At 46.3% G+C, this 14,625-nt stretch overlaps 1 protein-coding gene and 1 pseudogene across 1 annotated transcript; one reads left to right on the plus strand and one right to left on the minus strand.

Annotated features, from left to right (window-relative positions):
• Positions 1-5,890: 5,890 nt before the first annotated feature.
• On the minus strand, positions 5,891-7,907 carry LOC136543865 (uncharacterized mitochondrial protein AtMg00810-like). Its single transcript, XM_066536202.1, has 2 exons — positions 7,661-7,907; positions 5,891-5,976 (listed from the first exon to the last, which is right to left on the minus strand). Exons 1-2 carry the CDS (start codon positions 7,905-7,907, stop codon positions 5,891-5,893), a joined length of 333 nt encoding a protein of 110 aa, XP_066392299.1.
• A 2,215-nt stretch (positions 7,908-10,122) lies between these two features.
• LOC136543866 (type I inositol polyphosphate 5-phosphatase 2-like) lies at positions 10,123-14,292 on the plus strand (annotated as a pseudogene).
• Positions 14,293-14,625: the final 333 nt, after the last annotated feature.

Here is a 14,625-nt window from a genome sequence, read left to right on the forward strand (position 1 = left end):
ATGGGAACTTTGAAAGAAGCATCCAATCACCATAAGGCCAGTTTATGTTCCGATCAAAGACGTCTCGTCGATGTCCAAGTGGTATTTCCATGACCAGTTCAAGCCTGAGAACCAAGTTACAAAAATCCCATCACGGGGTTCTGAGGAGGCCGTCACTAGCAAACTCCACCAAATTGCAAAGCAGTATCCAAATGTTGATGCCATCAAATGGTCAAAGGATTGCCCGAAAACATATGAAAGAGGCAAGCCCTTCCTACCAAACTAGGACATCCAGCGCCTACCACTTGGAATGAGAAGGTTCCATGATTGGTACTTGCGTGTTCTCCCTACGAGCATAAATATCATACAAGCATGCTTTCCCATCGGCACATTTGGAAGCCCAGCCGGAAAAATTATCTTTGACTTCAATGACATGCAAACATGCTTTCACCTGGGAGAAATGGAGATGAATCTAATTCGCATGTGGTTCCTATAAGTCCTTGTCCTCCCGATATGATATGAATGTAATCTTTGAATTTTGTTGTAACTAACCCGCGCCGTGATTTGTAGAATGCAAGTGCACATTGTCAAACAAATGCCAAGTGTGAAAGCCGGGTATGTGGACCCTCAAGCTATAGCCCAAACAAATTTCAATTACCCTAAACGGTGGACACTTGATGCCAAAGAGCTAGCTGCTACAAAGACTCTTCTAGAGAAATAGCACATCCGTACGGCGAAACTAAGGGAAGAGTCCCTTAAGGTTATGGCATACATTGCCCTGGCTTTCAAAAATCTCCAACAACACTCTACTATATGGCTACCATACAACTTCGAGTAAGCTCAACTCTATACTTAAAGCTTTATTTGATATATTTTATTCAATGCAAAGAGCTTATCTAGTTCTATGATTAAATCAATGCAACAACCACTGGATTTGTATAGCCATCGATGTCGGGAGGAGCATTGCATGGGTCTTTGATTTATTAGATAAGGACACGACGACATATAAAGACTTCATATCGATTCTCAAGACGTATACATATCGACAATCCTCATTAGCTTATATGTTTGTATACATACTTGTAACGTTCACTTTTGGATACTAACAAGTTGTATTTGCTAAAATAATTCGAACAGGGCATTTAGGTTCTATGTCACTAATCACCATGGAAGGCATGATCCAGCAAGGAAGGAAAAGCTGGCTATAAAACACTATGTGCGGTAAGTGTAACTTACTTCTTCAGTACTCCATTACATGGCTATCAAAAGCATTACTTAACATTTTCATATGCAAAACACATAGTGCCCCAAGCAGAAGCCTGGGAGTGTACATTATGGATACTATATATGTTCTATAATGAGTAACATCGGTGCCTACAGGAGACACCCCTCAAGGGTAAGTTTAAACCTCTTCACCCGTAGTATAAAAACTTCATAAATGGTATGAAATACTAAACCGAAACTTGTTCTCTTGTAGTGGAGAGAAGAGAAAGGAATGAAAAGAGACCCATACAAGGATGACCAACTCTTAGAGCTCGTCGGCGACCTTTGCACCTTCATATTAGACCAGATTGTACACGTCAGAGGCACCTACCATGACCGAGAGTCTGAGTTAGGTACAAATCCTCAGTACCAACATCTTTGTGAGACTAAAAGGCTAGCTCTAGGACATTGATAACAATGTGTATGGAATTTATATATTTAATGATGGATTGTATATATTCTTGTGAATTGGACTTGTAATTGTAGTTTATAGAATACTCTTGTACTAGTAGTCACGGTCGTGGGGCGTTCGGCAACGTGAACGCTGGTCGCGGGGTGATCGGCAACACGAATGTGGTTTGAAATGTTGGTCGCGGGCATTTGGCAATGCGAACGCGGTTCAGAACGTTGGTTGTGGGACGTTTAGCAACGCGATTTTGAATTGTAAATTTGAATTTTTTTTGTGGGAAAACATACTGTAGGGGTGGTTCTAGATTGAACCGCTCCTACAAATACCTATTTATAGGGACAGCTGGTACTACAGCCGCCCCTACAATAGATTGGGGCGGCTACCAGTCCGCCCCTACAAATAGATTTGTATTGGCGGCCTAGGAATCGCCCCTACAAATGCATGATTTGTAGAGACCCTTGCGTAGGGGCGGCTGGGCAAACCGCCCCTACAAATGGTTACCTAGCCGCCCCTAGAAATGCTTTTTGTAGTAGTGTCACGCCGCTAGCTCCGCTCGTGAGGTTCCCATTATAGTTGTCCATGCAGCCCGAGGCACGACGGCACGGCACGAAGCCCGCTTTTTTAGCTCGACACGGCCCAGGTGACATGCGAGCCTGGGCTGGCCTGGCCCAAGGGAGTAGGCCATGCCTAGGCCCCTACTCAGGCCCATGGGCTAGCATGGCACGGCTTGGCCTGCGTCAGCCGGCCCGACAGCGGCCCGGCCACCCCCCTCCCCCTCCTCACTCCACTCCTCCCCTCCCAGGCCCACCGTCCCCGCGGCCCAGTTGGCCGGCCCACCGTCTGTCGATGTTTCACCACCGATAGCCTGCCATGGGGGTACCCGGGGCAGTATGTTTGGGCTTCAGTGTATGCGAAACTCGACGGTTAACGCAAGAGACAGTCGATTTATCCTGGTTCGGACCCTCGATTTTTGATCGAGTAATAGCCCTACGTCCAGTCGGCGTTAGCCTTTTGCGTTGGATTGATTGTGAAGTGTTCTCTTATTCAAGTCCCGTCCCTAGGAACCCTGCCCTCCGTTATATTGTCAGGAGGTCAGAATCCTAGTCAGTTTATAATGAGAGTTCCTAGTAGGATGAGAGTTCTTAGTAGGATTACATAATAATATCACTACTAAGATTACATGGGTGGAATCCTAGTTAGAAGAGATCTTCTCCCTTCCTTGCGGGGTATCCCATGGATCCCGCACCGACAAGGCCCCAAGCACTTCATGGTTGAACTCCGGAAGCCTTGTCTTGTTCCTCCAGGTCTTGTCGAGCAGGAACAAGCGTCGCCCGAGTGCTTTCTTGAGTGAAACCATGTAGCGCTTCTTGGGATCTTTGAGTGGTGTGTGCTTTTTTGAAGAAAAAAGTACTCCCAATTGGGTGTAGCCCCCGAGCCTCTTGCTGTTTGGCACAAGGAGTGGGAGGGTCTTCTCTTGAAATCGCTCTGATTCTTCGTCGAAGGGCTCCTAAGCATATACCCGGGTTCTTTGTCAAAAGAGCTCGGATATAGCTATGTTCGGGTTCTTTTTGTCATGTGGCCTTGAAGTGGTCTGTCTTCTAGAAGTCTTCTGAGTGATGTGCGCTTTTTTAAAGGAAAAAAATGCACTCACTGAGTGTAGCCCCCGAGCCTCTTGCTATTTGGAACAAAAAGTTTGAGGGTCTTGAATCTTATGTTGTTTGAGAAACTGCTGTCTTGAGGAAGTCATCTGAGTGATGTGCACTTTTTTGAAGGAAAAAGTGCACTCACTGGGTGTAGCCCCTGAGCCTCTTGCTGGGTTCTTTTATCCGAAAAGAACTTGGATACAAGTTGTTGGCATGTTCTCTGGTAGTCTGCTGTTGTCAGATGTAGTTGTATGGTGGTTGTTGATAGTAAATGCTGTTTGTTCACAAGTTGTACAGTGTTAGTATATTCTTCTAAATATGCTCGTTCTTGAGTACTGCTCCTTCACGCCTGAGTCCTCTTTCATTGAATTCTATCTTTTCACTATGTCCTTTGTTAGGTTTGTTCCATTGGTGCTCCTGGTCTAGGTGCACCGCTTCTTTGGCCTATAAATATCCTCCTTGTGTGCTGTTTTGATTCATCGAGCATTTTGTTGCGTGGTCTGAAGTCTCCGTAGTCATGAATATGGTAGTTTGTGAAGTAGAGCAGCCTCCGGGCGTATTTTGGCATTTCTTGTGTATGTTGCCATAGCTGGAGGGAGTCTTGTGATAGGGATTAGAGGTAGGCTAATCCCGCAACAGCATTGTACTTGGAAGTACGTGGTGGTAGTAGGAGGGAGTCTTGTGATGTGGGATGCGTTCCTTCATCTGGACAGTTCTAGATTGATCCTCGTCACCTGCCCTGAGACTGTCCGGTGCAGATCGACACCATATCCAGCATCACATCGGACTTGGGTAGACAGATGCCTGCTGGCCTTCTCTGCTCCATGTTGTCCCACCGTGCTGCTGATTTCCGCCTTGGATGCACTACGTCCGTCCTTTGAAGAAAATAGTGTAGCCGAGGGCGGTTTGTTCTACCGAGTAGAAATTTGGAACATGTAGTCGTTCTAGAGCCTAGCCGTGTCCTGGGTTCCTCTTTGCTACCTTGCTTGTCATAGTACTGAGTTCGTTGGGTCTTGTAAGATGTGTAATCTTCTATTTTTTGAAACCATTTATAATGGAAAGAATCTTGTCTTCTGAGTTGTCATTCTTTATTCTCCTGATGTCCCAGTTGCTTATGAGATTCCCAAGTTCTTTCTATAAGGACCAGGGTTGTTGCGTTCCTTGTGAGGTAACCCCTTCTTTGCTTCATGGTTGATTAGTTCTTTTTGTTGTAATATGATAACTTCCGCCGTGGTGCTGGATGGATAAGTCTGAAATCTGTCCGTTGAACTGTACCGTTGTGTGGATTTGTGTCGTCTGTCATTTTAGCTGTGTCAGTAAATGGACCGTTGCGTCCTCATGCCGTGTTAAAACAGGCCTGGTGGGCCACGTTTTTACTGGTGTAAAATCTATTTAAGGGCCTTTCCTCTTCTTTTTCTTTACTACTCTGATTTTTCCTTGAAACCCTAGTCTTCAAACTTCCGCCGCCACCATTGTTGCCGTCATATGAGTGCCGCCTGTCCAAATCATCATTGCCTCCTAGTTCTTTATTGCTCCCACTAGTATATGGGTAGGAAGAAATCAGCGAGCAAGTCCCAAGCGGCCTTTGTAGATGAGGAGGCATCACTTTCCGTGATTGAGAATCAAGAGTTTATGGCCATGAGGGCTGCTCAGAAGATTTGGCCGGCTCCGACAATGACTGAAGATCAGCTTCGTGAGCTTGTTAGCGATGGTCTGATTGAGAGTAAGGACATTGCTGATTGGAGGGCTCCAGGTGAGCATCGGGTCCCTACTCCAGGTCCTAGTGAGATTATTCTTTTCGTCTCCTTTATCTGTGCCGGACTCTGCCTTCCTGCTTCTGCTTTTCTTCACTGATTTCTCAACTATTTTGGGATTAGCCTGAACCATCTTGCTCCTAATGTTGTCCTTCATTTTTCTATTTTCGTTCATCTTTGTGAAACTTTCCTTGGAATTCCTCCTTCTCTTTCTCTCTTTCGTTACTTCTTTCGTCTGAAGCCACAACCCCGCCGTGATGACACCAATGTTCTTGGTGGCTGCGGGATTCAGTTTTGCCTAGGGTCTTAAGAGCAAATTCTTTGACTATGACCTGGTTGATTCTGTGAGGGATTAGGCGTGCCGACTGGTTTTATGCTGCCAATTTGATTCCTCCTCTTTCCGTTCATTCTAGATCTGGTCCCTTGGTTAATGACCGATGGGAAAAGAATCCTGTGACGATGGCTGAGGTCCAGGCGATCAAACCTGTTTCTTGAGAGGATTTGTACTCTGAAATAGCAAGGCTTGACCGGCTTCAGGATTATTTCTAGTTTTCTTTAGCCGCCGAGTTCAACCTCTGAAGGAGCGAGAAAATTACGGTTTTGAGTACTCTGGGGCGAAGGACCCTTCTCGTATGGTCCCTGTCCCTTGAGTTGACTGATGAGGAGGTGCTTGAGCATCTTCAGAAGATGCTGAAAGGAGTAAGCGTCGTCCCGCTTGTTGTCCTTGAGTACAGTGCTAACAACCCTGCCCCCTGCTGTGAGTTGTTCTTTTCTTATGCAGGGTACTTTTGTGTGTCTTTTGTTGTATCCACTTTTTGCTTAATCTTCCTTGTCTTGTTGTTTTACTCTTTTATAGGAATTTTGCTTGTATTCTCAATACTTCCATTTGGAATTAGAATTTTACACCTTTTCTCAGATGGTAGTAACTCTGGAGATGATAATGGAAATATCAAATACATGATTAGCAAATCCTCAGGTAAGATTGTTTCCATAAAGGCCTACAATGATGTCTATATCTTGACTGCGTTTTAAGCCGTGTTTTCCTAAACGCTAAACAATGGGTCACCTACCGTATAGTCACTATTTTGGCTAAACGTCCATTTAAATGGGCAAAACAGTCGTTTAAAAAGGATAAATAGCCTATTAAATGGAAATGGTGTACAGTGTAGTGTTTAAACGGGCTCAATAACTGTTTAGGTGAACAATGCTTTCAAGTTTGACATAATAGCACCACTCTGGCATATATTGTAAGTTTATAGTTGTATTCATTATAACTAGTTAACTAGTAGTGCTAGTGGAGCTTCAGTTTTCCTCCTTGCTTGCTACAACATTGTGTGTGTTTGTGTGTGTGTGTGTGTGTGTGTATATATATATATATATATATATATTACTGTTCCTAGTGGTGGCATAACAATGATTCTCTTGCAGCTTTAGATTTGCAAAATAATATCCTAACTTTAACCTGCAAAGCTCAGATTTACGTTGATATAGTGATACTCTATAAATAGAGTTTAGAAACGAGAAATAAATTGATAATGGTTTATGTACTTTCATAATATCTGATTTAGAGGCCTGATCATCAGAAAAATATGCTAGTGTTGATTAGAAATGTAATAATATTATCTTTAAAGAATCAAAGGCACGCTTATGCCTGTTGGCCCCTAGATCACTAGCACAGGTGAGCCGACCACTCTCCAGCAGTTGTCGACCATAGACTATCGTTAGCGACCACATACTATGGCTAGAGGTAGAAGCAGGGAGGGAGAATAGAACACACACAGCACAAGCACCAGCGTTGGCCAGGAGCTCTGTAGAGAAGATGACAAAACTGAACTTGCTCTCTTTACTGAGTTGCAGTGAGAAACTATATATACAACTCTACCTATCTAATCCTAGTACATAGACATGTCAGGCTGCCATGTTGCTACAGTGACTAGATGTGATAGCAGGGCTGACTTTGGCGCTTGCCCCTGCTGTGGCTATAGTGCTGCAGGGGAGCCTTTCGGCGCCTGCCCCTGTAGCAGCTACAGTGCAACAGTAGGGAGCCTTTCGGCGTCTGTCCCTGCCGTGCGTTCATACAGGGGAGCAGCAGATTATTTAACAATTCTTTCCCCTAATCCTATTGCTAACCCTAGAACCTCCACCATGCCGATCATCTTCTTCAACTCCGTGAACCGAAGACGGTTGAGCAGCTTGGTAAGGACGTCCGCCAGTTGCTGACCAGTTTCGACTGAACTCGATGACGATTTGCCCTCTATCGACACAGTCCTTAAGGAAGTAGAACTTGACTTCGATGTGCTTGCTCCGGTCGTGGAGAACCGGATTCTTCGCCAGGGCGATGGCGGGCTGGTTGTCCACCATCAGTGCTGGTGGGTGAGCTTCCACACTGGTCAGCTCACCCAGCAGCCGGCACAGCCATATAGCTTAGCACGCCGCTTTGGCCGCCGCCACGTACTCTGCCTCGCACGTGGACAGCACCACCACCTTTTGTTTCAGCGACAGCCATGAGATTGGAGCCGATCCGAGGAAGATGAGCACGCTAGAGGTGCTCCGCCGTCCGTGGATGTCCCCCGCCATGTCTGCATTGCTGAACACAGTGAGCTGCAGCCCACTTCTACTGGTCTTGGGGAAGATGATCCCATGATCCACCGTCCCCTTGACGTAGCGCAATAGCCGCTTCACTGTAGCCCAGTGATCCTCTCGGGGATCCTTCATGAAGCGGCTGACATAGCCCACGGCGAACGCAATGTTCGGCCTCGTGTGGACTAGGTAGCGCAGACCGCCGACGATGCTCCGGTAGAGTGTTGCATCAACCATCACCGCGGTACTAGCCTTCGTCAGCTTCAGCCGCTCCTCCATCGGAGTCACGCACGGCTTGCACTTAGCCATACCGCTCCGCTCCAACAGCTTCGAGGCATACGTGCTCTGACCAAGCATGAGCACCTCCTTCCCCTGTTTCACCTCGATTCTGAGGTAGTAGAGAGTGCGCCAAGATCGCTCATTCGAAAACGAGCCACCATCTCGCACTTAAAGCTGTCAATGTCCTCTGCACGCACGCCGGTCATGATCAAATCGTCCACATACATGCTGACAACGAGCCCCTCCTTCCCCGTCGTCGCGTGTAGAGCGCGTGCTTAGTTGGGCACTGTGTGAACCTAAGCTCGCCCAGCGTGGCGTCAAGCTTGGCGTTCCACGCTCACGGGGCCTGCTGCAGTCTATAGAGCGCCTTGCGTAGTCGGAGCACCCTGTGCTCCGCTCCCTTGACGGCGAATCCCGGAGGTTGCCTGACAAAGACCGTCTCCGCTAGCTCGCCATTGAGGAAGGTCGATTTTACGTCCAGATGATGGATGCGCCAGTCCTTCACTGCTGCCAAAGCCAAAAGCAGTCGGATAGACTCCATGCGCGCTACCGGCTCAAAGACTTCCTCGAAGTCGATGCCCTCGTGCTGGACAAAGCCTTGGGCGATGAGGCGCGCCTTGTGCTTGACAATGGTGCTGCGCTCGTCCCGCTTGACCTTGTACACCCACTTCAAGCTGATCGGACGACATCCTGGAGGTAGATCAACGAGCTTCCAAGTTTCGTTTTCCTCGATCGCCTTCATCTCCTCCAGCATCGCCCGTCGCAAATTTGCATCGTGTTTGGCTAGCAGCGAACGTGGGTGGTTCCTCTGCACTGACAAGAAGCAGCTCTGAGTCATTAAGCAGCCGACCTGCCAGACCTGAGGGCCCTGTGCCGCCAACGATGTCGTCCAGCCTGCGGAACCGCACCTCCTCACCATCGTGGAAAGCATCCACGAACTCAATAATGTAATTTGGAGGTGAGGCGAACTTGATTGATGTTCGATGTAGTTCCCTGTTCCGCCAGAGTGGTCGGCACAGCATCAGGAGTGCTCGGCACCCCGGCTGCAGTGCTCAGCACTACTCCTGGACCGCTCGTCACCACTCCTGAAGTGGTCGACACCAGTCTTGAAGTAGTCAGCACAACTGCAAGACCTTTCGGCTTCCGCTACGGGAGCGTTCGGCACCTAGCCTGGAGTGGTCTGCACCACTGTAGGACCACTCGGCACCACTCCTGTAGTGCTCGGCACCGCCCCAGGAGTGCTCGGCTCCGTTGCTGGAGTGGTCGGCACCTCCTATCTAGCATCTCCACCACCGTGGATGACCAAGTACTTGACGACGAAGGTGCTGGTGAAGCCGCTAGCTTCCCCCGTGCCCGGACTGTCCCAGTCCCAGGCCGCCTTATCGTCAAACACGACGTCGTGCGAGACAACCACCTTGCCTCCGCGTGGGTCGTAGAGCCGGTACGCCTTGGTACCTTCTGTGTAGCCCAGGAGCACCATCGGTGTGCTCCTGTCCTCCAGCTTGCCGAGGTGAGGCTTGGTGTTCCTCACATGGCCGACGCAGCCAAATGTCCTGAGGAAGAACACGCTCGGCTTACACCCATACCAAGCTTCGAACGACGTCTTTCCCTTTAGGGTCTTGGTGGGCACGCGGTTGAGGATGAACACCGCCGTGGTCACTGCCTCACCCAGAACCTTGCCGGCATGCTCTTGGCCTTCATCATGAATTGAGCCATGCCGACCACCATCTGGTTTCGCCGCTCCACCACGCCATTCTGCTGTGGTGAGTATGGCGCGGTGTGGTGTCGCACCACACCCTGATCCACGCAGTACGCAGCGAACTCCACCGAAGTGAATTCGCTGCCTCGATCAGTCCGCAACTTGCTGATGAGTGTCTGCAGGTGAAGGGAGAAGTCCTCCACCGATTCACCATCCTTGAACTTGAGGTTGGCGTACTCCTGCTTCAGCAGCTGGGCCGTCGCCTTCTTTGCACGGTCGGAACCGACGCGCATCGCTGCAGTGACCTCCCACGCCTCCTTAGCAGAGCTCTTCGTCCGCAACGGTTCCCTATACTCCACTGGCACAACAGCGAGGATAGCTTCTAATACTGACATGTCGTCTTTTTCGTTGTCGGTGCCCTTGTCAACAGCATTCCAGAGCCGTCGGGCTCTGAGCTTGACCTTCATGGTCACCGACCACTCGCCATAGTTGGTGCGAGTCAGCATCGGCCAACTGATGCCGCTGACCTCCTGCACCATGCGCACAACGACCTCCTGTCGTGGCTGGGCAACCACAGCAGCACCGCTGCTGTCGCCCATCTCCAAACCGTCCGTCATCGCCGGCGGTTAGTCCGACAACGGCGCTTGTACGGCTTTGATACCACTTGTTAGCCTCTGAATCACTGGCACAGGTGAGCCGACCACTCGCCAGCGTTGTCGACCACATACTATCGTTGGCGACCACACACTATGGCTAGAAATAGAAGCAGGGAGGGAGAACAGAACACACACAGCATAAACACCAGCGTTGGCCGGAGCTCTACAGAAGAGATGGCAAAACTGAACCCGCTCTCTTTACTAAGTTACAGTGGGAAACTATATATTCAACTCTACTCATCTAATCTTTGTACACAGACATGTCAGGCTGGCATGTTGCTACAGTGACTAGATGTGACAGCAGGGCTTACTTTGGCGCCTGCCCCTGCTGTGGCTACAGTACCGCAGGTGAGCCTTTCGGCGCCTGCCCCTGCAACAGCTACAGTGCAGCAGCAGGGAGCCTTTCGGCTCTTGTCCCTGTCGTGCGTTCATACAGGGGAGCAACAGATTATTTAACAATGCCCTCCTTGAGCACATAATGTTTCGCAACTTAAATTTTAATATGCCATCCGCAGTTCTAGCAAGACATCTGCCAATATACATTTTCATGGCCAAGCTATACTGCAGCAACAGTAATAAGAAAGTCTTATTGGTCCCAAGTGAGTTGAGAGATGAAATCAAATCCAACACAAGCTGATAACAAGGAAAAAAGAAACTCCTCCCTTGCAGCTCATGTTAGGTAACCTTATTGGTCCCAAGTGACTAACTTAGGTTTCATGAGCCAGTCTAGACACCATTTTTTAGTGATCAGATTTTAAGAAAGCCTCAGCTGGAAATATCCCAAACGGAACAGTCCAGAGAGTTAGTCACTTGTTGCTACTTTTCATCTGATCTCTTATCTTGTTCAGTTGTACAGTCATAACAATATTTGAATATTTCCTATAGTTTATTTCGTGTTTTTTCCGTTCATTGTAGGCCTATGCTTTAGCCTGTAGGGACAGAATGATACTAGGTAACATAATCCTGAAGGGTCAGGATACAATTGATAGTCATAATTTCAGTACAATGCAAATTCATGTCATGTCTCATGCCTATTGGGGTTTTTCAAACCTTTTCTGGTCATGAAATTTGTTTGATATTGTTATGTGCTTGATTTCAAGTGTTCTCTCTTGCTAGGAGAGAAAACAGTTCCTCTGCGAAGGGTTCAGAGAAGGAAATCAGCGAGTTTACGTGTTAGCTACATCACTAACAAAGATGTGAGGTTTGGTTTTATGATTTCATCTGTATTATTTAACGTGTTATGTGTCAAGCATCCAGTGCACTTAGATAATAGAGGTTGACACCGTCCTCCAGGGTGATGATAGGAACATGGAATGTTGCTGGAAGAGTGCCTAGTGATGACCTTGATCTTGATCAGTAGCTTTGTACCCAAGAGCCAGCAGACTTGTATGTTTTAGGGTATGTACCTCCGCAAAAATATGAAAATGCATCATTCAATGTGGACTTGTTTTTGTATGCTTGACTGCTGATGCTTGATTGGCATATTGTGGTGGTCCTTTGGCCCATTGACCATGATACTAAACAAGGCTAATTACTGTTCAGGATATCCTATTTAAATTGCTTCACTTGTGTTTCAGTTTCCAGGAAGTTGTCCCATTAAGCGCTGGTAATGTCTTGGGAGCGGAGGACAGTAGACCAATACAGAAATGGGAAGCTCTTATCCGCCAAACACTTAACAGGTCTCAACACATCAAGACAATCTGCAAAAGCTACAGTGCTCCACTCTCACCATTACTAAGACCTGTTGCTTCAGGCGATGGGCATGAATATACAAAATCCAAACCTGAAGATAGAGTGACAGGAAGTTTAACTCAGCTTAGAGATTGGCCAACTAGTAAGAGTAAGCTTCATTGCAACTGGTTCGATGAGACCAGTTCATTGGAGTTGCCAGAATATCCACTCGACACTCCATCAAAGGTTTTGGTATCAGGTACAGGATTGAGGCGAGTCATGAGCTTGGGGTTATTTAGCGCCAACTTTGTGGAAAACTGTCGAGGTCTTGAGCTCCAGGATGTAGATTTGCATGCTGGGATGAGAAGGCAGTATCATAGCTCGGGAAATCTTAGCATGTTATGGTCTGAACAGCAGGAGAAGCTTGATGTTTTAAATTCGCTTGATCAGCTATCTGATTTGGCGTCAGAAGAAGACTCAACTTTTGATGATACTGTTGAGGACTGTGCTACTCTTGGGAAAAGAGAATCTTCCAAGCATCGTGCAAATTATGTGCGCATTGTTAGCAAACAAATGGTTGGAATATATGTTTCTGTATGGGTTTCCCGAAAATTGAGGCGACATGTTAACAACTTGGAGGTATCACCGGTTGGGGTTGGACTTTTGGGATACATGGGCAACAAGGTCATCTTTAATCCTACAGGATGATGTACATTTATATTGTCTGTTGATGTACAGAGTTGAATGAAGATGCTGATTTTAGCTCGCCAATCTTGTTTTTCCTTGTGCAGGGATCGATTTCCATCAGCATGACTCTTTTCCAAACTCGATTGTGCTTTGTCTGCTCTCATCTTGCATCTGGTCATAAATCAGGGGATCAACAAAAAAGGAACGCTGATGTTTATGAGATTTTACAAAGAACAAGGTTTTCTTCCTTGTTTGCTGCTGGTCGTCCACAAAAGATTCCTTCTCATGCGTATGTAAAGACCACTTTTGTCCCCATGATGCTATTTTCCTTGAAAAATAGTTACTCCTGAGATGAGAAATATGCCTCACTCAGAAAAGCTATTGGGTTCATTAAATTGTATTGCACGTAAAACTGAAAAATATAGATTTGTTGTGGACACAAGTATATTTTTCAGCGACTTTCATGGCCCAGTGCCAGTGTTACCAATTTCATAGCTAACAAGGAATCTATATACACTTATTTTGGTGAAAGAACTAATGCATGCTATGGACTGTAATTTTACAAAGTAATCAGCTCAGGCCAAACACGCTGCCCCCCATACAACACGCCAATAATGAATTTGATTACATTTGTGCCCATACAACACCCTCATATGTAAATTTTTGCCACGAAGGAGATGCCATGATCCGTTTTTAAGTTTGCTTCTTTAATGGTAGATGTTAATTTTGTGGTTAATATAGTTTATTTCTCATGGTATCTTTTGAAAAAAAAAGTTCATTGCATTTTGTTAGTTTAATGTTACATCTACCATGATTTTATCGGATGAAAGTTTTTATGTCGGATGTCAGAATTTCATTTTGGTGCAGTCAAATTTTCTGGTTCGGGGATCTTAACTACCGCATTGACCTGCCAGATTCTGAAGTACGATATCTGGTGGCTATGAAGAAGTGGGATGATCTTTTGAAGTCAGATCAGGTTTGACGATTACTTTTTATTGCTCCACAATCCACAGTCTGACAATTTCTGAAAATTAATTGACAGCTATTCACATATATTTCAGCTAACGAAGAAGCTAATAAGTGGGAATACTTTTGTTGGTTGAAAGGAAGGCTTGAGTAACTTCCCACCAACTTACAAGTATGAAAGGAATTCAACCAGATATGTTGGTGAGCTTCATAATGAAGCAGAGAAAAAAAGATCTCCAGCATGGTTAAGTCTCTTTCTGATTATACTAGTATTTTTGGTTAAGATTAGAAATATATCAAGTATGCATATATCCACAATTCCACATATACCAAGTTAAAGCATGCAAACCATGACCATGTTTCCGAACTTGAGCTTTCTTCTAGCATTCTTAAGAGTCTATTTTGCCATGTTTCTGAACTTGATATTTCTTGTCAGAATTCCAGCTACTATCTATTCCAGTAATTCAATGTCCTTTCGAAGATGCTCAGTTGTTCAGTGTATTGCCAATGAATCAGGTGCGATCGTGTAATATGGTTGGGGAAGGGTACCAAACAACTATCATATGGGAGCTCTGGTTTGAACCTCTCAGGTCACCGGCCAGTCAGCGCCGTCTTCTTGGTCGAAGTTGAAGTGTTCAATCAACAAAAACTCGAAAGGGTCTTGAACTTCAATCCTGGATTCGTTTCAAATGGGAATATTACATGATGGCAGATCCTTCAACTTTTTTTTCAGCCAGTGGCATTGAGCTGGGCATAGAAACTTTGCAGTGGTTCTTCTGTAGGATTTAGTCCTGCCATTGTGTGAATTGTGGTAGTTTTTTTTTTAGGAATACACCAATAGTTGGGGTAAGGATTTTTATATATGTTGGGAGCACGGCCGCACGGGTATCATGTAACTGAAGTACGGCTCGTTGGACAGCACGTGCAAGTATCCCTAATTGTGAAATGAATTGAAGTGAAAATTCCATGTCATACATATATGCGCTCCTCTATCTCAGCCATATTAGCTCGAACTATCAGTAGAATATTCACTTTTCAG

Source organism: Miscanthus floridulus, chromosome 3, assembly GCF_019320115.1.
Source record: "Miscanthus floridulus cultivar M001 chromosome 3, ASM1932011v1, whole genome shotgun sequence".
Taxonomy (NCBI): Eukaryota; Viridiplantae; Streptophyta; class Magnoliopsida; order Poales; family Poaceae; genus Miscanthus; species Miscanthus floridulus.